This window comes from Heptranchias perlo, unplaced genomic scaffold (genome assembly GCF_035084215.1).
Source record: "Heptranchias perlo isolate sHepPer1 unplaced genomic scaffold, sHepPer1.hap1 HAP1_SCAFFOLD_643, whole genome shotgun sequence".
NCBI classification, from domain to species: domain Eukaryota; kingdom Metazoa; phylum Chordata; class Chondrichthyes; order Hexanchiformes; family Hexanchidae; genus Heptranchias; species Heptranchias perlo.
Window position 1 is genome coordinate 5940 of NW_027139670.1, and position 20615 is coordinate 26554.

The following is a 20615-nucleotide window of genomic DNA, read 5'->3' on the forward strand; positions in this document are numbered from 1 at the left end:
ACTCTGTCTCTCTCTGGACGGGGCTCCCTGTCCCACACTCTGTCTCTCTCTCTGTCTGCTGCTCCCTGTCCCACACTCTGTCTCTCTCTCTGTACGGTGCTCCCTGTCCCACACTCTGTCTCTGTCTCTCTCTCTCTCTCTCTTTTTCTCTCTCTCTCCCTGTCCGCTGCTCCCTGTCCCACTCTCTCTCTCTCTCTCTCTCTCTCTCTGTCCAGGTCTTCCTGTCCCACACTCTGTCTCTCTCACTCTGTTTGGGGCTCCCTGTCCCACACTCTGTCTCTCTCTGGACGGGGCTCCCTGTCCCACACTCTGTCTCTCTCTCTGTATGGGGCTCCCTGTCCCACACTCTGTCTCTCTCTCTCTGTACGGTGCTCCCTGTCCCACACTCTGTCTCTCTCTCTGTCCGGGCCTCCCTGTCCCACACTCTGTCTCTCACTCTGTACGGTGCTCCCTCTCCCACACTCTGTCTCACTCTCTGTACGGTGCTCCCTGTCCCACACTCTGTCTCTCTCTCTGTCCGGGCCTCCCTGTCCCACACTCTGTCTCTCTCTCTGTACGGTGCTCCCTCTCCCACACTCTGTCTCACTCTCTGTTTGGGGCTCCCTGTCCCACCCTCTGTCTCTCTCACTCTGTTTGGGGCTCCCTGTCCCACACTCTGTCTCTCTCTCTGTCCGGGCCTCCCTGTCCCACACTCTGTCTCTCTCTCTCTGTACGGTGCTCCCTGTCCCACACTCTGTCTCTCTCTCTGTCCGGGGCTCCCTGTCCCACACTCTGTCTCTCTCTCTGTACGGTGCTCCCTGTCCCACACTCTGTCTCTCACTCTGTACGGTGCTCCCTGTCCCACACTCTGTCTCTGTCTCTCTCTCTCTCTCTTTGTCTCTCTCTCTCCCTGTCCGCTGCTCCCTGTCCCACTCTCTCTCTCTCTCTCTCTCTCTCTCTCTCTCTCTCTGTCCAGGTCTTCCTGTCCCACACTCTGTCTCTCTCACTCTGTTTGGGGCTCCCTGTCCCACACTCTGTCTCTCTCTCTACGGTGCTCCCTGTCCCACACTCTGTCTCTCTCTCTCTGTCCGGGCCTCCCTGTCCCACACTCTGTCTCTCACTCTGTACGGTGCTCCCTCTCCCACACTCTGTCTCACTCTCTGTTTGGGGCTCCCTGTCCCACCCTCTGTCTCTCTCACTCTGTTTGGGGCTCCCTGTCCCACCCTCTGTCTCACTCTCTGTTTGGGGCTCCCTGTCCCACACTCTGTCTCTCTCACTCTGTTTGGGGCTCCCTGTTCCACACTCTGTCTCTCTCTCTGTACGGGGCTCCCTGTCCCACACTCTGTCTCTCTCTCTGTACGGTGCTCCCTGTCCCACACACTGTCTCTCTCTCTGTACGGTGCTCCCTGTCCCACACTCTGTCTCTCTCTCTGTCCGGGCCTCCCTGTCCCACACTCTGTCTCACTCTGTACTGAGCTCCCTGTCCCACACCCTGTGTCTCTCTGTGCGGTTCTCTCTCTCTCTCTCTGTCTGTCTGTCTCTCTCGCTCTCTCTCTCTCTCTCTCTGCTGCTCCCTGTCCCACACTCTGTCTCTCCCTCTGTCAAGGGCTCCCTGTCCCACACTCTGTCTCTCTTTCTCTGTACGGGGATCCCTGTCCCACACTCTGTCTCTCTCATTCTGTTTGGGGCTCCCTGACCCACACTCTGTCTCTCTCTGTACGGTGCTCCCTGTCTCACACTCTGTCTCTCTCTCTGTCCGCTGCTCCCTGTCCCATACTCTGTCTCTCTCTCTGTACGGTGCTCCCTGTCCCACACACTGTCTCTCTCTCTGTACGGGGCTCCCTGTCCCACACTCTGTCTCTCTCTCTGTACGGTGCTCCCTGTCCCACACACTGTCTCTCTCTCTGTACGGTGCTCCCTGTCCCACACTCTGTCTCTCTCTCTGTCCGGGCCTCCCTGTCCCACACTCTGTCTCACTCTGTACTGAGCTCCCTGTCCCACACCCTGTGTCTCTCTGTGCGGTTCTCTCTCTCTCTCTGTCTGTCTGTCTCTCTCGCTCTCTCTCTCTCTCTCTGCTGCTCCCTGTCCCACACTCTGTCTCTCCCTCTGTCAAGGGCTCCCTGTCCCACACTCTGTCTCTCTTTCTCTGTACGGGGATCCCTGTCCCACACTCTGTCTCTCTCATTCTGTTTGGGGCTCCCTGTCCCACACTCTGTCTCTCTCTGTACGGTGCTCCCTGTCTCACACTCTGTCTCTCTCTCTGTCCGCTGCTCCCTGTCCCATACTCTGTCTCTCTCACTCTGTTTGGGGCTCCCTGTCCCACACTCTGTCCCTCTCTCTCTGTACGCTGCTCCCTGTCCCACACGCTGCCTCTCTCTCTGTACGCTGCTCCCTGTCCCACACTCTGTCTCTCCCTGTACGGTGCTCCCTGTCCCACACTCTGTCTCTCCCTGTACGGTGCTCCCTGTCCCACACTCTGTCTCCCTCTGTCCAGGGCTCCCTGTCCCACACTCTGTCTCTCTCTCTCTGTACGGGGCTCCCTGTCCCACACTCTGTCTCTCTCTCTATACGGGGCTCCCTGTCCAACACTCTGTCTCTCTCTGTCTGCTGCTCCCTGTCCCACACTCTGTCTCTCTCTGTACTGTGCTCCCTGTCCCACACTCTGTCTCTCTCTGTACGGTGCTCCCTGTCCCACACTCTGTCTCTCTCTGCACTGTGCTCCCTGTCCCACACTCTGTCTCTCTCTGTACTGTGCTCCCTGTCCCACACTCTGTCTCTCTCTCTGTACGGGGCTCCCTGTCCCACACTCTGTCTCTCTCTCTGTCCGCTGCTCCCTGTCCCACACTCTGTCTCTCTCACTCTGTTTGGGGCTCCCTGTCCCACACTCTGTCTCTCTCTCTCTCTCTGTACGCTGCTCCCTGTCCCACACGCTGTCTCTCTCTCTGTACGCTGCTCCCTGTCCCACACTCTGTCTCTCCCTGTACGGTGCTCCCTGTCCCACACTCTGTCTCTCCCTGTACGGTGCTCCCTGTCCCACACTCTGTCTCCCTCTGTCCAGGGCTCCCTGTCCCACACTCTGTCTCTCTCTCTGTACGGGGCTCCCTGTCCCACACACTCTGTCTCTCTCTCTGTACGGTGCTCCCTGTCCCACACTCTGTCTCTCTCTCTGTCCGGGGCTCCCTGTCCCACACACTCTGTCTCTCTCTCTGTACGGTGCTCCCTGTCCCACACTCTGTCTCTCTCTGTACTGTGCTCCCTGTCCCACACTCTGTCTCTCTCTGTACTGTGCTCCCTGTCCCACACTCTGTCTCTCTCTGTCTGCTGCTCCCTGTCCCACACTCTGTCTCTCCCTGTACGGTGCTCCCTGTCCCACACTCTGTCTCTCCCTGTACGGTGCTCCCTGTCCCACACTCTGTCTCCCTCTGTCCAGGGCTCCCTGTCCCACACTCTGTCTCTCTCTCTCTGTACGGTGCTCCCTGTCCCACACTCTGTCTCTCTCTGCACTGTGCTCCCTGTCCCACACTCTGTCTCTCTCTGTACTGTGCTCCCTGTCCCACACTCTGTCTCTCTCTGTACTGTGCTCCCTGTCCCACACTCTGTCTCTCTCTCTGTACGGTGCTCCCTGTCTCACACTCTGTCTCTCTCTCTGTCCGCTGCTCCCTGTCCCATACTCTGTCTCTCTCACTCTGTTTGGGGCTCCCTGTCCCACACTCTGTCCCTCTCTCTCTGTACGCTGCTCCCTGTCCCACACGCTGCCTCTCTCTCTGTACGCTGCTCCCTGTCCCACACTCTGTCTCTCCCTGTACGGTGCTCCCTGTCCCACACTCTGTCTCTCCCTGTACGGTGCTCCCTGTCCCACACTCTGTCTCTCTCTCTGTACGGGGCTCCCTGTCCAACACTCTGTCTCTCTCTGTCTGCTGCTCCCTGTCCCACACTCTGTCTCTCTCTGTACGGTGCTCCCTGTCCCACTCTCTGTCTCTCTCTGTCTGCTGCTCCCTGTCCCACACTCTGTCTCTCTCTGCACTGTGCTCCCTGTCCCACACTCTGTCTCTCTCTGTACTGTGCTCCCTGTCCCACACTCTGTCTCTCTCTCTGTACTGTGCTCCCTGTCCCACACTCTGTCTCTCTCTCTGTACGCTGCTCCCTGTCCCACACTCTGTCTCTCCCTGTACGGTGCTCCCTGTCCCACACTCTGTCTCTCCCTGTACGGTGCTCCCTGTCCCACACTCTGTCTCCCTCTGTCCAGGGCTCCCTGTCCCACACTCTGTCTCTCTCTCTGTACGGGGCTCCCTGTCCCACACTCTGTCTCTCTCTGTCTGCTGCTCCCTGTCCCACACTCTGTCTCTCTCTCTGTACGGTGCTCCCTGTCCCACACACTCTGTCTCTCTCTCTGTACGGTGCTCCCTGTCCCACACTCTGTCTCTCTCTCTGTCCGCTGCTCCCTGTCCCACACTCTGTCTCTCTCTCTGTACGGGGCTCCCTGTCCCACACTCTGTCTCTCTCACTCTGTTTGCAGCTCCCTGTCCCACACTCTGTCTCTCTCTGTACGGTGCTCCGTGTCCCACACTCTGTCTCTCTCTCTGTCCAGGTCTCCCTGTCCCACACTCTGTCTCTGTCTCTCTGTCTCTCTCTCTCTCTTTCCGCTGCTCCCAGTCCCACACTCTGTCTCTCTCTGCTCGGTGCTCCCTGTCCCACACTCTGTCTCTCTCTGTGTGGGGCTCCCTGTCCCACACTCTGTCTCTCTCTCTGTACGGTGCTCCCAGTCCCACAATCTGTCCCCCTCTCTGTCCAGGGCTCTCTGTCTCGCTCTGCACTGAGCTCCCTGTCCCACACTCTGTCTCTCTCTGGACGGGGCTCCCTGTCCCACACTCTGTCTCTCTCTCTGTCTGCTGCTCCCTGTCCCACACTCTGTCTCTCTCTCTGTACGGTGCTCCCTGTCCCACACTCTGTCTCTGTCTCTCTCTCTCTCTCTCTTTTTCTCTCTCTCTCCCTGTCCGCTGCTCCCTGTCCCACTCTCTCTCTCTCTCTCTCTCTCTGTCCAGGTCTTCCTGTCCCACACTCTGTCTCTCTCACTCTGTTTGGGGCTCCCTGTCCCACACTCTGTCTCTCTCTGGACGGGGCTCCCTGTCCCACACTCTGTCTCTCTCTCTGTATGGGGCTCCCTGTCCCACACTCTGTCTCTCTCTCTCTGTCCAGGTCTTCCTGTCCCACACTCTGTCTCTCTCACTCTGTTTGGGGCTCCCTGTCCCACACTCTGTCTCTCTCTGGACGGGGCTCCCTGTCCCACACTCTGTCTCTCTCTCTGTATGGGGCTCCCTGTCCCACACTCTGTCTCTCTCTCTCTGTACGGTGCTCCCTGTCCCACACTCTGTCTCTCTCTCTGTCCGGGCCTCCCTGTCCCACACTCTGTCTCTCACTCTGTACGGTGCTCCCTCTCCCACACTCTGTCTCACTCTCTGTTTGGGGCTCCCTGTCCCACCCTCTGTCTCTCTCACTCTGTTTGGGGCTCCCTGTCCCACACTCTGTCTCTCTCTCTGTCCGGGCCTCCCTGTCCCACACTCTGTCTCTCACTCTGTACGGTGCTCCCTCTCCCACACTCTGTCTCACTCTCTGTTTGGGGCTCCCTGTCCCACCCTCTGTCTCTCTCACTCTGTTTGGGGCTCCCTGTCCCACCCTCTGTCTCACTCTCTGTTTGGGGCTCCCTGTCCCACACTCTGTCTCTCTCACTCTGTTTGGGGCTCCCTGTTCCACACTCTGTCTCACTCTCTGTTTGGGGCTCCCTGTCCCACACTCTGTCTCTCTCTCTGTACGGTGCTCCCTGTCCCACACACTGTCTCTCTCTCTGTACGGTGCTCCCTGTCCCACACTCTGTCTCTCTCTCTGTCCGGGCCTCCCTGTCCCACACTCTGTCTCACTCTGTACTGAGCTCCCTGTCCCACACCCTGTGTCTCTCTGTGCGGTTCTCTCTCTCTCTCTGTCTGTCTGTCTGTCTGTCTCTCTCGCTCTCTCTCTCTCTCTCTGCTGCTCCCTGTCCCACACTCTGTCTCTCCCTCTGTCAAGGGCTCCCTGTCCCACACTCTGTCTCTCTTTCTCTGTACGGGGATCCCTGTCCCACACTCTGTCTCTCTCATTCTGTTTGGGGCTCCCTGTCCCACACTCTGTCTCTCTCTGTACGGTGCTCCCTGTCCCATACTCTGTCTCTCTCACTCTGTTTGGGGCTCCCTGTCCCACACTCTGTCCCTCTCTCTCTGTACGCTGCTCCCTGTCCCACACGCTGCCTCTCTCTCTGTACGCTGCTCCCTGTCCCACACTCTGTCTCTCCCTGTACGGTGCTCCCTGTCCCACACTCTGTCTCTCCCTGTACGGTGCTCCCTGTCCCACACTCTGTCTCCCTCTGTCCAGGGCTCCCTGTCCCACACTCTGTCTCTCTCTCTCTGTACGGGGCTCCCTGTCCCACACTCTGTCTCTCTCTCTATACGGGGCTCCCTGTCCAACACTCTGTCTCTCTCTGTCTGCTGCTCCCTGTCCCACACTCTGTCTCTCTCTGTACTGTGCTCCCTGTCCCACACTCTGTCTCTCTCTCTGTACGGGGCTCCCTGTCCCACACTCTGTCTCTCTCTCTGTACGGGGCTCCCTGTCCCACACTCTGTCTCTCTCACTCTGTTTGGGGCTCCCTGTCCCACACTCTGTCTCTCTCTCTCTCTCTGTACGCTGCTCCCTGTCCCACACGCTGTCTCTCTCTCTCTGTACGCTGCTCCCTGTCCCACACTCTGTCTCTCCCTGTACGGTGCTCCCTGTCCCACACTCTGTCTCTCCCTGTACGGTGCTCCCTGTCCCACACTCTGTCTCCCTCTGTCCAGGGCTCCCTGTCCCACACTCTGTCTCTCTCTCTGTACGGGGCTCCCTGTCCCACACACTCTGTCTCTCTCTCTGTACGGTGCTCCCTGTCCCACACACTCTGTCTCTCTCTCTGTCCGGTGCTCCCTGTCCCACACTCTGTCTCTCTCTGTACTGTGCTCCCTGTCCCACACTCTGTCTATCTCTGTACTGTGCTCCCTGTCCCACACTCTGTCTCTCTCTGTCTGCTGCTCCCTGTCCCACACTCTGTCTCTCCCTGTACGGTGCTCCCTGTCCCACACTCTGTCTCTCCCTGTACGGTGCTCCCTGTCCCACACTCTGTCTCCCTCTGTCCAGGGCTCCCTGTCCCACACTCTGTCTCTCTCTCTCTGTACGGGGCTCCCTGTCCCACACTCTGTCTCTCTCTCTATACGGGGCTCCCTGTCCAACACTCTGTCTCTCTCTGTCTGCTGCTCCCTGTCCCACACTCTGTCTCTCTCTGTACTGTGCTCCCTGTCCCACACTCTGTCTCTCTCTGTACGGTGCTCCCTGTCCCACACTCTGTCTCTCTCTGCACTGTGCTCCCTGTCCCACACTCTGTCTCTCTCTGTACTGTGCTCCCTGTCCCACACTCTGTCTCTCTCTCTGTACGGGGCTCCCTGTCCCACACTCTGTCTCTCTCTCTGTCCGCTGCTCCCTGTCCCACACTCTGTCTCTCTCACTCTGTTTGGGGCTCCCTGTCCCACACTCTGTCTCTCTCTCTCTCTCTGTACGCTGCTCCCTGTCCCACACGCTGTCTCTCTCTCTGTACGCTGCTCCCTGTCCCACACTCTGTCTCTCCCTGTACGGTGCTCCCTGTCCCACACTCTGTCTCTCCCTGTACGGTGCTCCCTGTCCCACACTCTGTCTCCCTCTGTCCAGGGCTCCCTGTCCCACACTCTGTCTCTCTCTCTGTACGGGGCTCCCTGTCCCACACTCTGTCTCTCTCTGTCTGCTGCTCCCTGTCCCACACTCTGTCTCTCTCTGTACTGTGCTCCCTGTCCCACACTCTGTCTCTCTCTGTACGGTGCTCCCTGTCCCACACTCTGTCTCTCTCTGTACTGTGCTCCCTGTCCCACACTCTGTCTATCTCTGTACTGTGCTCCCTGTCCCACACTCTGTCTCTCTCTGTCTGCTGCTCCCTGTCCCACACTCTGTCTCTCTCTCTGTACGGGGCTCCCTGTCCCACACACTCTGTCTCTCTCTCTGTACGGTGCTCCCTGTCCCACACTCTGTCTCTCTCTCTCTCTGTACGGGGCTCCCTGTCCCACACTCTGTCTCTCTCTCTGTCCGGGGCTCCCTGTCCCACACACTCTGTCTCTCTCTCTCTGTCCGGGGCTCCCTGTCCCACACACTCTATTTTATCCTGACCCTGCTCCTTTGTTCTTTTCCAGTCCTCGGATCTGTTTATCGAAGAAACACCGGAGGAGGATGAAAGACCCAACAGGTACAGGAAGTAAAAATACCCACTGACTGCACATGTCCGAGGCACGGAAAACACGCCTGCATTCTTCAGCGGACCCACCTCCCCGTGTTGAAAGTCTGAACATTGGGATTCTGTGTGGAGAGAGAGATGGGGAGCAATGTTAGTGAGTGTGACCATCTGTCACATAGCACGTTCCTGCTCTGTTTCGCAGCTTAACGTGTAGTGCAGGATGAGGCGATGGTGCTGTAATCTGTCCGTATAGTGCAGGGTGAGGCGATGGTGCTGTAATCTGTCCGTGTCGTGCAGGGTGAGGCGATAGTGCTGTAATCTGTCCGTGTAGTGCAGGGTGAGGCGATGGTGCTGTAATCTGTCGTTGGAGTGCAGGGTGAGACAATGGTGCTGTAATCTGTCCGTGTAGTGCAGGGTGAGGAGTCGGTGCTGTAATCTGTCCGTGTAGTGCAGAGTGAGGTGTTTGTGCTGTCATCTGTCCTGTTGTGCAGGGTGAGGCGATGGTGCTGTAATCTGTCCGTGTAGTGCAGGGTGAGCAAATGGTGCTGTAATCTGTCCGGGTCGTGCAGGGTGAGGCGATGGTGCTGTAATCTGTCCTTGTCGTGCAGGGTGAGCAAATGGTGCTGTAATCTGTCCGATGGTGCTGTAATCTGTCCGTGTCGTGCTTGGGGAGGCGATGGTGCTGTAATCTGTCCGTGTAGTGCAGGGTGAGCAAATGGTGCTGTAATCTGTCCGTGTAGTGCAGGGTGAGGCGATGGTGCTGTAATCTGTCCGTGTAGTGCAGGGTGAGGTGATGGTGTTGTAATCTGTCCAGGAAGTGCAATATGTGGTGTTGATGCTGTAATCTGTCCGTGTAGTGCAGGGTGAGGCGATGGTGCTGGAATCTGTCCCTGCAATGCAGGATGAAGTGTTGGTGCTGTAATCTGTCCCTGTCGTGCAGGGTGAGCAAATGGTGCTGTAATCTGTCTGTGTGGTGCAGGGTGAGGCGATGGTGCTGTAATCTGTCCAGGAAGTGCAATATGTGGTGTTGGTGCTGTAATGTGTCCATGTCGTGCTGGGGGAGGCGATTTTGCTGCAATCTGTCCGTGCAGTGCAGGCTGAGGCGATGGTGCTGTAATCTGTCCCTGCAGTGCAGGTGAGGCGTTGGTGCTGTAATCTGTCCGTGTAATGCAGGCTGAGGCGATGGTGCTGCAATCTGTCTCTGCATGTCAGGTGAGGCGTTGGTGCTGTAATCTGTCCGTGTCGTGCTGGGTGAGGCGATGGTGCTGTAATCTGTCCGGGAAGTGCAACATGTGGTGTTGCTGCTGTAATGTGTCCATGTGGTGCAGGCTGAGGCGATGGTGCTGTAATCTGTCCGTGCAGTGCAGGTGAGGCGTTGGTGCTGTAATCTGTCGGTGTAGTGCAGGGTGAGGAGATGGTGATGTAATATGTCCCTGTCGTGCAGTGAGGCGTTGGTGCTGTAATCTGTCCGTGTATTGCAGGGTGAGGTGATGGTGCTGTAATCATTCCGTGTAGTGCAGGGTGAGGCGATGGTGCTGTAATCTGTCCATGTCGTGCAGGGTGAGGTGTTGGTGCTGTAATCTGTCCGTGTAATGCAGGGTGAGGTGTTGGTACTGTATTCTGTCCGTGCAGTGCAGAGTGAGGAGATGGTGCTGTAATCTGTCCGTGTATTGCAGGGTGAGGGGATGGTGCTGTAATCTGTCCGTGTGGTGCAGGGTGAGGTGTTGGTACTGTATTCTGTCCGTGCAGTGCAGAGTGAGGAGATGGTGCTGTAATCTGTCTCTGCATGTCAGGTGAGGCGTTGGTGCTGTAATCTGTCCGTGTCGTGCTGGGTGAGGCGATGGTGCTGTAATCTGTCCGGGAAGTGCAACATGTGGTGTTGCTGCTGTAATGTGTCCATGTGGTGCAGGCTGAGGCGATGGTGCTGTAATCTGTCCGTGCAGTGCAGGTGAGGCGTTGGTGCTGTAATCTGTCGGTGTAGTGCAGGGTGAGGAGATGGTGCTGTAATATGTCCCTGTCGTGCAGTGAGGCGTTGGTGCTGTAATCTGTCCGTGTATTGCAGGGTGAGGTGATGGTGCTGTAATCATTCCGTGTAGTGCAGGGTGAGGCGATGGTGCTGTAATCTGTCCATGTCGTGCAGGGTGAGGTGTTGGTGCTGTAATCTGTCCGTGTAATGCAGGGTGAGGTGTTGGTACTGTATTCTGTCCGTGCAGTGCAGAGTGAGGAGATGGTGCTGTAATCTGTCCGTGTATTGCAGGGTGAGGGGATGGTGCTGTAATCTGTCCGTGTGGTGCAGGGTGAGGCGATGGTGCTGTAATCTGTCCGTGTATTGCAGGGTGAGGTGTTGTTGCTGTAATCTGTCCGTGTAGTGCAGGGTGAGGCGATGATGCCGTAATCTGTCCGTATAGTGCAGGGTGATGCGATAGTGCTGTAATCTGTCTGTGTAGTGCAGGGTTAGGAGATGGTGCTGTAATCTGTCCTTGTGCGGGGTGAGGTGTTGGTGCTATAATCTGTCGGTGTAGTGCAGGGTGAGGTGATGGTGCTGTAATCTGTCCGTGTAGTGCAGGGTGATGAGATGGTGCTGTAATCTGTCCGTGTAGTGCAGGGTGATGAGATGGTGCTGTAATCTGTCCGTGTAGTGCAGGGTGAGGTGATGGTGCTGTAATCTGTCCGTGTAGTGCAGGGTGAGGTGATGCTGCTGTAATCTGTCCGTGTAGTGCAGGGTGATGAGATGGTGCTGTAATCTGTCCGTGTAGTGCAGGGTGATGAGATGGTGCTGTAATCTGTCCGTGTAGTGCAGGGTGAGGTGATGGTGCTGTAATCTGTCCGTGTAGTGCAGGGTGATGAGATGGTGCTGTAATCTGTCCGTGTAGTGCAGAGTGAGGTGATGGTGCTGTAATCTGTCCGTGTAGTGCAGGGTGATGAGATGGTGCTGTAATCTGTCCGTGTAGTGCAGAGTGAGGTGATGGTGCTGTAATCTGTCCGTGTAGTGCAGAGTGAGGTGATGGTGCTGTAATCTGTCCGTGTAGTGCAGAGTGATGAGATGGTGCTGTAATCTGTCCGTGTAGTGCAGGGTGATGAGATGGTGCTGTAATCTGTCCGTGTAGTGCAGAGTGAGGTGATGGTGCTGTAATCTGTCCGTGTAGTGCAGAGTGATGAGATGGTGCTGTAATCTGTCCGTGTAGTGCAGGGTGAGGCGATGGTGCTGTTATCTGTCCTTGTCGTGCAGGGCGAGGCGATGGTGCTGTAATCTGTCCGTGTATTGCAGGGTGAGGTGATGGTGCTGTAATCTGTCCTTGTCGTGCAGGGTGAGGCGATGGTGCTGTTATCTGTCCGTGTAATGCAGGGTGAGGTGATGGTCTTGTAACCTGTCCGTGTAGTGCAGGGTGCGGTGTTGGTGCTGTTTTATCTGTCCGTGCAGTGCAGGGTGAGGTGTTGGTGCTGTAATCTGTCCATGTTGTGCAGGGTGAGGCGATGATGCCGTAATCTGTCCGTATAGTGCAGGGTGATGCGATAGTGCTGTAATCTGTCTGTGTAGTGCAGGGTTAGGAGATGGTGCTGTAATCTGTCCTTGTGCGGGGTGAGGTGTTGGTGCTATAATCTGTCGGTGTAGTGCAGGGTGAGGTGATGGTGCTGTAATCTGTCCGTGTAGTGCAGGGTGAGGAGATGGTGCTGTAATCTGTCTGTGTAGTGCAGGGTGAGGTGATGGTGCTGTAATCTGTCCGTGTAGTGCAGGGTGAGGTGATGGTGCTGTAATCTGTCCGTGTAGTGCAGGGCGAGGCGATGGTGCTGTAATCTGTCCGTGTAGTGCAGGGTGAGGAGATGGTGCTGTAATCTGTCCGTGTAGTGCAGGGTGAGGTGATGGTGCTGTAATCTGTCCGTGTTGTGCAGGGTGAGGCGATGGTGCTGTAATCTGTCCGTGTAGTGCAGGGCGAGGCGATGGTGCTGTAATCTGTCCTTGTCGTGCAGGGCGAGGCGATGGTGCTGTAATCTGCCCGTGTTGTGCAGGGCGAGGCGATGGTGCTGTAATCTGTCCTTGTCGTGCAGGGTGAGGTGATGGTGCTGTAATCTGTCCGTGTTGTGCAGGGTGAGGCGATGGTGCTGTAATCTGTCCGTGTAGTGCAGGGCGAGGCGATGGTGCTGTAATCTGTCCTTGTCGTGCAGGGTGAGGCGATGGTGCTGTAATCTGTCCGTGTAATGCAGCGTGAGGAGATGGTCTTGTAACCTGTCCGTGTAGTGCAGGGTGCGGTGTTGGTGCTGTTTTATCTGTCCGTGCAGTGCAGGGTGAGGTGTTTGTGCTGTAACATGTCCCTGTCGTGCAGTGAGGAAATGGTGCTGTAATCATTCCGTGTAGTGCAGGGTGAGGCGATGGTGCTGTAATCATTCCGTGTAGTGCAGGGTGAGGCGATGGTGCTGTAATCATTCCGTGTAGTGCAGGGTGAGGCGATGGTGCTGTAATCTGTCCATGTCGTGATGGGTGAGGCGATGGTGCTGTAATCATTCCGTGTAATGCAGGATGAGGCGATGGTGCTGTAATCTGTCCATGTAGTGCAGGGTGAGGCGTTGGTGCTGTAATCTGTCCGTGTAGTGCAGGGTGAGATGTGGATGCTGTAATCTGTCCGTGTAGTGCAGGGTGAGGAGTCGGTGCTGTAATCTGTCCGTGTTGCGCAGGGTGAGGTGTGGGTGCTGTTATCTGTCCATGTAGTGCAGGGTGTGCGTTGGTGCTGTAATCTGTCCGTGTAATGCAGGGTGAGGCGTTGGTGCTGTAATCTGTCCTTGAAGTGCAGAGTGAGGTTTTGGTGCTGTAATCTGTCTGTTTAGTGCAGGGTGAGGCGATGGTGCTGTAATCTGTCCGTGTATTGCATGGTGTGGCAATGAAGCTGTAATCTTCCTGTGTCGTGCAGGGTGGGGTGTTTGTGTTGTAATCTCATCGTGTTGTGCAGGACGAGGTGTTGGTGCTGTAATCTGTCCGTATAGTGCAGGGTGAGGTGTGGGTGCTGTAATCTATCCGTGTCGTGCAGGGTGAGGTGTTCGTCCTGGAATCTGTCCGTGTTGTGCAGGGTGAGGTTTTGGTGCTGTAATCTATGCGTGTAGTGTAGGGTGAGGTGTTGGGGTTGTAATCTGTCCCTGTAGTGCAGGGTGAGGCGATGGTGCTGTAATCTGTCCGTCTCATGCAGGGTGATGCGTTGGTGCTGTAATCTGTCCGTTTAGTGCAGGGTGAGGCGATGGTGCCGTAATCTGTCCATGTAGTGCAGGGTGAGGTGATGGTGCTGTAATCTGTCTGTGCAGTGCAGGGTGAGGTGTTATTTCTGTAATCTGTCCGTGTCGTGCAGGGTGAGATGTTAGTGCTGTAATCTGACTGTGTATTGCATGGTGTGGTGATGGTGCTGTAATCTGTCCGTGTCGTGCAGGGCGAGGTGTTGGTGCTGTAATCTGCCCGTGTAGTGCGGGGTGAGGTTTTGATGCTGTAATCTGTCCGTGTAGTGCAGGATGAGGTGTTGGTGCTGTAATCTGTCCGTGTCGTGTCGGGTGAGGCAATGGTGCTGTAATCTGTCCGTGTCGTGCAGGTTGAGGAGATGGTGCTGTAATCTGTCCGTGTAGTGCCAGGTGAGGTATTGGTGCTGTAATCTGTCCTGTAGTGCAGGGTGAGGCGATGGTGCTGTAATCTGTCCGTGTTGTGCAGGGTGAGGCGTTGGTGCTGTAATCTGCCCGTGTTGTGCAGGGTGAGGCGTTGGTGCTGTAATCTGTCCTGTAGTGCAGGGTGAGGCGATGGTGCTGTAATCTGTCCTGTAGTGCAGGGTGAGGCGATGGTGCTGTAATCTGCCCGTGTTGTGCAGGGTGAGGCGTTGGTGCTGTAATCTGTCCTGTAGTGCAGGGTGAGGCGATGGTGCTGTAATCTGTCCGTGTTGTGCAGGGTGAGGCGATGGTGCTGTAATCTGTCCGTGTTGTGCAGGGTGAGGCGATGGTGCTGTAATCTGTCCGTGTTGTGCAGGGTGAGGCGATGGTGCTGTAATCTGTCCGTGTTGTGCAGGGTGAGGCGATGGTGCTGTAATCTGTCCGTGTTGTGCAGGGTGAGGCGATGGTGCTGTAATCTGTCCGTGTTGTGCAGGGTGAGGCGTTGGTGCTGTAATCTGTCCTGTAGTGCAGGGTGAGGCGATGGTGCTATAATCTGTCCTGTAGTGCAGGGTGAGGCGTTGGTGCTGTAATCTGTCCTGTAGTGCAGGGTGAGGCGATGGTGCTGTAATCTGTCCGTGTTGTGCAGGGTGAGGCGATGGTGCTGTAATCTGTCCGTGTTGTGCAGGGTGAGGCGATGGTGCTGTAATCTGTCCGTGTTGTGCAGGGTGAGGCGATGGTGCTGTAATCTGCCCGTGTTGTGCAGGGTGAGGCGATGGTGCTGTAATCTGTCCGTGTTGTGCAGGGTGAGGCGATGGTGCTGTAATCTGTCCGTGTTGTGCAGGGTGAGGTGATGGTGCTGTAATCTGTCCGTGTTGTGCAGGGTGAGGCGATGGTGCTGTAATCTGTCCGTGTTGTGCAGGGTGAGGCGATGGTGCTGTAATCTGTCCGTGTTGTGCAGGGTGAGGCGATGGTGCTGTAATCTGTCCGTGTTGTGCAGGGTGAGGCGATGGTGCTGTGCACTCCGGTTCGAGCGGAGGCCATATATGTGTCTTTTTTCCGTTTACCCTGTTTGCTAACACTTGCTCTGTGGTTCCCACAGTGACCGAGGGGAGTCTGAGGACAGCAGAGATGCCAGTTCCTGCCCAAGTGTTGGTGTTCACCATGAGGATGATGTTCTGTTTATTTGTGCTGGTGAGTATGGATAGGCTGGCTCATGAGCGAGGGTTCACTTGTTCATGTGTAGATTAGTGGTGCTGACTGCCTGTCCCTTCCTGTGTAACAGTCGATCTCCCATTGTGAGCAGGCGGTGGACGAACCCACTGCCTGTCCCTTCCTGTGTAACAGTCGATCTCCCATTGTGAGCAGGCGGTGGACGAACCCACTGCCTGTCCCTTCCTGTGTAACAGTCGATCTCCCATTGTGAGCAGGTGGTGGACGAACCCACTGCCTGTCCCTTCCTGTGTAACAGTCGATCTCCCATTGTGAGCAGGCGGTGGACGAACCCACTGCCTGTCCCTTCCTGTAACAGTCGATCTCCCATTGTGAGCAGGCGGTGGACGAACCCACTGCCTGTCCCTTCCTGTGTAACAGTCGATCTCCCATTGTGAGCAGGCGGTGGACGAACCCACTGCCTGTCCCTTCCTGTAACAGTCGATCTCCCATTGTGAGCAGGCGGTGGACGAACCCACTGCCTGTCCCTTCCTGTGTAACAGTCGATCTCCCATTGTGAGCAGGCGGTGGACGAACCCACTGCCTGTCCCTTCCTGTAACAGTCGATCTCCCATTGTGAGCAGGTGGTGGACGAACCCACTGCCTGTCCCTTCCTGTGTCACAGTCGATCTCCCATTGTGAGCAGGCGGTGGACGAACCCACTGCCTGTCCCTTCCTGTGTAACAGTCGATCTCCCATTGTGAGCAGGCGGTGGACGAACCCACTGCCTGTCCCTTCCTGTAACAGTCGATCTCCCATTGTGAGCAGGTGGTGGACGAACCCACTGCCTGTCCCTTCCTGTGTCACAGTCGATCTCCCATTGTGAGCAGGTGGTGGACGAACCCACTGCCTGTCCCTTCCTGTGTCACAGTCGATCTCCCATTGTGAGCAGGTGGTGGACGAACCCACTGCCTGTCCCTTCCTGTGTAACAGTCGATCTCCCATTGTGAGCAGGTGGTGGACGAACCCACTGCCTGTCCCTTCCTGTGTAACAGTCGATCTCCCATTGTGAGCAGGCGGTGGACGAACCCACTGCCTGTCCCTTCCTGTGTAACAGTCGATCTCCCATTAGAATCATAGAATCATAGAAGTTACAACATGGAAACAGGCCCTTCGGCCCAACATGTCCATGTCGCCCAGTTTATACCACTAAGCTAGTCCCACTGCCTGTCCCTTCCTGTGTAACAGTCGATCTCCCATTGTGAACAGGTGGTGGACGAACCCACTGCCTGTCCCTTCCTGTAACAGTCGATCTCCCATTGTGAGCAGGCGGTGGACGAACCCACTGCCTGTCCCTTCCTGTGTAACAGTCGATCTCCCATTGTGAGCAGGCGGTGGACGAACCCACTGCCTGTCCCTTCCTGTAACAGTCGATCTCCCATTGTGAGCAGGTGGTGGACGAACCCACTGCCTGTCCCTTCCTGTGCAACAGTCGATCTCCCATTGTGAGCAGGCGGTGGACGAACCCACTGCCTGTCCCTTCCTGTGTCACAGTCGATCTCCCATTGTGAGCAGGTGGTGGACGAACCCACTGCCTGTCCCTTCCTGTGTCACAGTCGATCTCCCATTGTGAGCAGGCGGTGGACGAACCCACTGCTTTTAAGAACATAAGAACATAAGAAATAGGAGCAGGAGTAGGCCAATCGGCCCCTCGAGCCTGCTCCCCCATTCAATAAGATCATGGCTGATCTGATCCTAATCTCAAATCTAAATTCATGTCCAATTTCCTGCCCGCTCCCCGTAACCCCTAATTCCCTTTACTTCTCGGAAACTGTCTATTTCTGTTTTAAATTTATTTAATGATGTAGCTTCCACAGCTTCCTGGGGCAGCAAATTCCACAGACCTACTACCCTCTGAGTGAAGAAGTTTCTCCTCATCTCAGTTTTGAAAGAGCAGCCCCTTATTCTAAGATTATGCCCCCTTGTTCCAGTTTCACCCATCCTTGGGAACATCCTTACCGCATCCACCCGATCAAGCCCCTTCACAATCTTAGGTGTTTCAATAAGATCGCCTCTCATTCTTCTGAACTCCAATGAGTAGAGTCCCAATCAACTCAACCTCTCCTCAGATGTCCGCCCCCTCATCCCCGGGATTAACCGAGTGAACCTTCTTTGTACTGCCTCGAGAGCAAGTATGCCTTTTCTTAAGTATGGAGACCAAAACTGTATGCAGTATTCCAGGTGCGGTCTCACCAATACCTTATATAACTGCAGCAATACCTCCCTGTTTTTATATTCTATCCCCCTAGCAATAAAAGCCAACATTCCGTTGGCCTTCTTGATCACCTGCTGCACCTGCATACCAACTTTTTGATCTTCTTGCACTAGGACCCCCAGATCCCTTTGGACTGCAGTACTTTCCAGTTTCTCGCCTTTAAGAAAATAACTTGCTCTCTGATTTTTCCTGCCAAAGTGCATAACCTCACATTTTCCAATATTGTATTGCATCTGCCAAATCTCCGCCCACTCTCCCAGCCTGTCCATATCCCCCTGTAGGTTTTTTATGTCCTCCTCACTCTCCACTTTCCCTCCCATCTTTGTATCATCTGCAAACTTTGATACGTTACACTCGGTCCCCTCCTCCAAATCGTTAATATAGATTGTAAAGAGTTGGGGACCCAGCACCGACCCCTGCGGAACACCACTGGCTACTGGTTGCCAGTCCGAGAATGAACCATTTATCCCAACTCTCTGCTTCCTGTTAGATAACCAATCCTCCACCCATGCCAGAATATTACCCCCAATCCAGTGATTCTTTATCTTGAGCAATAATCTTTTATGTGGCACCTTGTCGAATGCCTTCTGGAAGTCTAAATACACTACGTCCACTGGTTCCCCTTTATCCACCCTGTACGTTATGTCCTCAAAGAACTCAAGCAAATTTGTCAGACATGACTTCCCCTTCATAAAGCCATGCTGACTTTGTCCTATTAAATTATGTTTGTCCAAATGTTCCGCTACTGTCTCCTTAATAATAGATTCCAAAATTTTACCCACCACAGATGTTAGGCTAACTGGTCTATAATTTCCAGCCTTCTGCCCACTACCCTTTTTAAATAAGGGTGTTACATTAGCAGTTTTCCAATCTGCCGGGACCTTTGCCGAGTCCAGAGAATTTTGGAAAATTACTACCAAAGCATCCACAATCCCTACTGCCACTTCCCTCAAGACCCTTGGATGTAAGCCATCAGGTCCAGGGGATTTATCCGCCTTGAGTCCCATTAATTTACTGAGTACCAATTCCTTCGTGATTTTAATCATATTTAGCTCCTCCACCCCCAGAACCCCCTGTTTGTCCAGTGTTGGGATATTCTTAGTGTCCTCTACCGTAAAGACAGAAATAAAATATTTGTTCAGCATTTTTGCCATCTCCATGTTTCCCACCATTAATTTCCTCTAAGGGACCTACGTTTGCCTTAGCCACCCTTTTTCTTTTTATATAACTATAGAAACTCTTGCTATCTGTTTTTATATTTTTTGCTAATTTATTTTCATAATCTATCTTCCCTTTCTTAATCAATCCTTCAGTTACTTTTTGCTGTCTTTTGAAGACTTCCCAATCTTCTATCCTCCCACTAAGTTTGTCTACCTTATATGTCCTTGTTTTTAGTCGGATACTGTCCTTAATTTCTTTAATTAGCCACGGATGGCTGTCATTTCTTTTACACCCTTTTTTCCTCAGTGGAATATATTTTTTTTGAAAGTTGTAAAATAACTCCTTAAATGAACACCACTGCTCATGTACCGTCTTACCCTTTAATCTATTTTCCCAGTCCACTTTAATCAATTCCACTCTCATACCATCATAGTCTCCTTTATTCAAGCTCAGTACGCTTGTTTGAGAACCAACCTTCTCACCCTCTAATTGGATATGGAATGTAACCATGTTATGGTCACTCATTCCAAGGGGATCCTTAACTAGGACATTATTAATTCATCCTGGCTCATTACACAGGACCAGGTCCAAGGTTGCTTGCCCCCTTGCAGGATCAGTTACATACTGCTCAAGAAATCCATCCTTAATACACTCAATAAACTCTTCCTCAAGGCTGCCCTGCCCAATTTGATTTGTCCAGTTAATATGACAGTTAAAATCCCCCATAAGTATAGCTGTTCCCTTGTTACATGCCCCGACTATTTCCTGATTAATACTTCTTCCAGCAGAGTTGCAACTATTAGGAGGCCTATATACTACGCCCACGAGTGTTTTTTTCCTCTTATTATTCCTTATCTCTACCCAAACTGTTTCATTATCCTGATCCTTTGTCCCAATATCATTTCTCTGTATTACAGTGATTCCTTCCTTTATTAACATAGCCACCCCACCTCCCCTTCCTTCCTGCCTGTCCTTCCTGATTGTTAAATACCCTGGCATATTTAATTCCCAGTCGTTGTCACCCTGCAGCCATGTTTCTGTAATGGCCACAAGATCATACCCATACGTAGTTATTTGTGCCGTTAACTACGTGCATTCAGATAAAGAACTTTCAAAGATGTTTTGTGACACTTAGTTCCTGCTTTTTCCTTTTTTAACACTTTACCTTTTACTCCATACCTTCTGTCCCTTCCTGACACGCTTTCCTCTGTCTCCCTGCTCAGGTTCCCAACCCCCTGCCACAGCTTTGATGCTGGGTTAATCGCCTTCCGCCTTCCAGTTTTTATTTTATCTGTCGTGCCTAAAGTACACTTTCTTTCCACTGCTCTACGCTTTTCCCTCTCACTTGTTCTTGAACAACTGTTTGTACTGTTTGTATTGTAGATTTCCCCTGGGTCTTCCCCTCTCTTGCTGCTCTCAATTTTATTCCCTTCTGACTCCCCGCTCAGGTTCCCATCCCCCTGCCACTCTAGTTTAAACCTTCCCCAACAGCACTAGCAAACACCCCCGCGAGGACATTGGTCCCTGTCCTGTTCGGGTGTAACCCGTCACGCTTGTACAGGTCCCACCTTCCCCAGAACCGGTCCCAATGTCCCAGGAATCTAAATCCCTCGCTCCTACACCATCCCTGCAGCCACGCATTCATCCTGTCTATTCTCCTGTACCTATACTCCACTAGCACGTGGCACTGGTAGTAATCCTGAGATCACTACCTTTGAAGTCCTGCTTTTTAATTTATCTCCTAACTCCTTAAATTCGCCTTGCAGGACCCTTTTTTTTACCTATGTCGTTGGTACCAATATGGACCACGACTACTGGCTGTTCACCCTCCCCCTCTTCCTGCTGGGTGTAGGAGACGTGTTTTTAAACGTCTTCAGCCAATAGTAGCGAGTGAACGATCGAACTGGCACCTCACCTGGAGCTCTCCCCGACCATCTGTGTGATGATAAGTGGCTGAGTGCACTGGACAACCAAAGCTATGGGGTTCCAACACCCCTCCGCCTGTTCCGCCATTCAATCAGATCATGCCTGATCTGTACCTTAACTCCACCTAATCGCCTTGGTTCCGTAACCCTTGATAACCTTGCCCAATATCTGACCCATGCTGTACCTGCCCTTGGAGTG

The 20615-nt window shown here is 54.0% G+C and overlaps 1 protein-coding gene across 1 annotated transcript in view; it reads left to right on the top strand.

The window, feature by feature from the left end:
• Window positions 1–8308: 8308 nt before the first annotated feature.
• The window catches only part of LOC137318081 (BRCA1-A complex subunit RAP80-like), a gene marked incomplete at its 3' end in the record, with an annotated part of 92435 nt that continues 80128 nt past the window's right edge, over window positions 8309–20615 (top strand). The window contains exons 1-2 of the mRNA XM_067981048.1: window positions 8309–8444; window positions 15006–15097. Coding sequence (XP_067837149.1) covers window positions 8335–8444; window positions 15006–15097 — 202 coding nt within the window. The remainder of the gene's footprint in view (window positions 8445–15005; window positions 15098–20615) is intronic.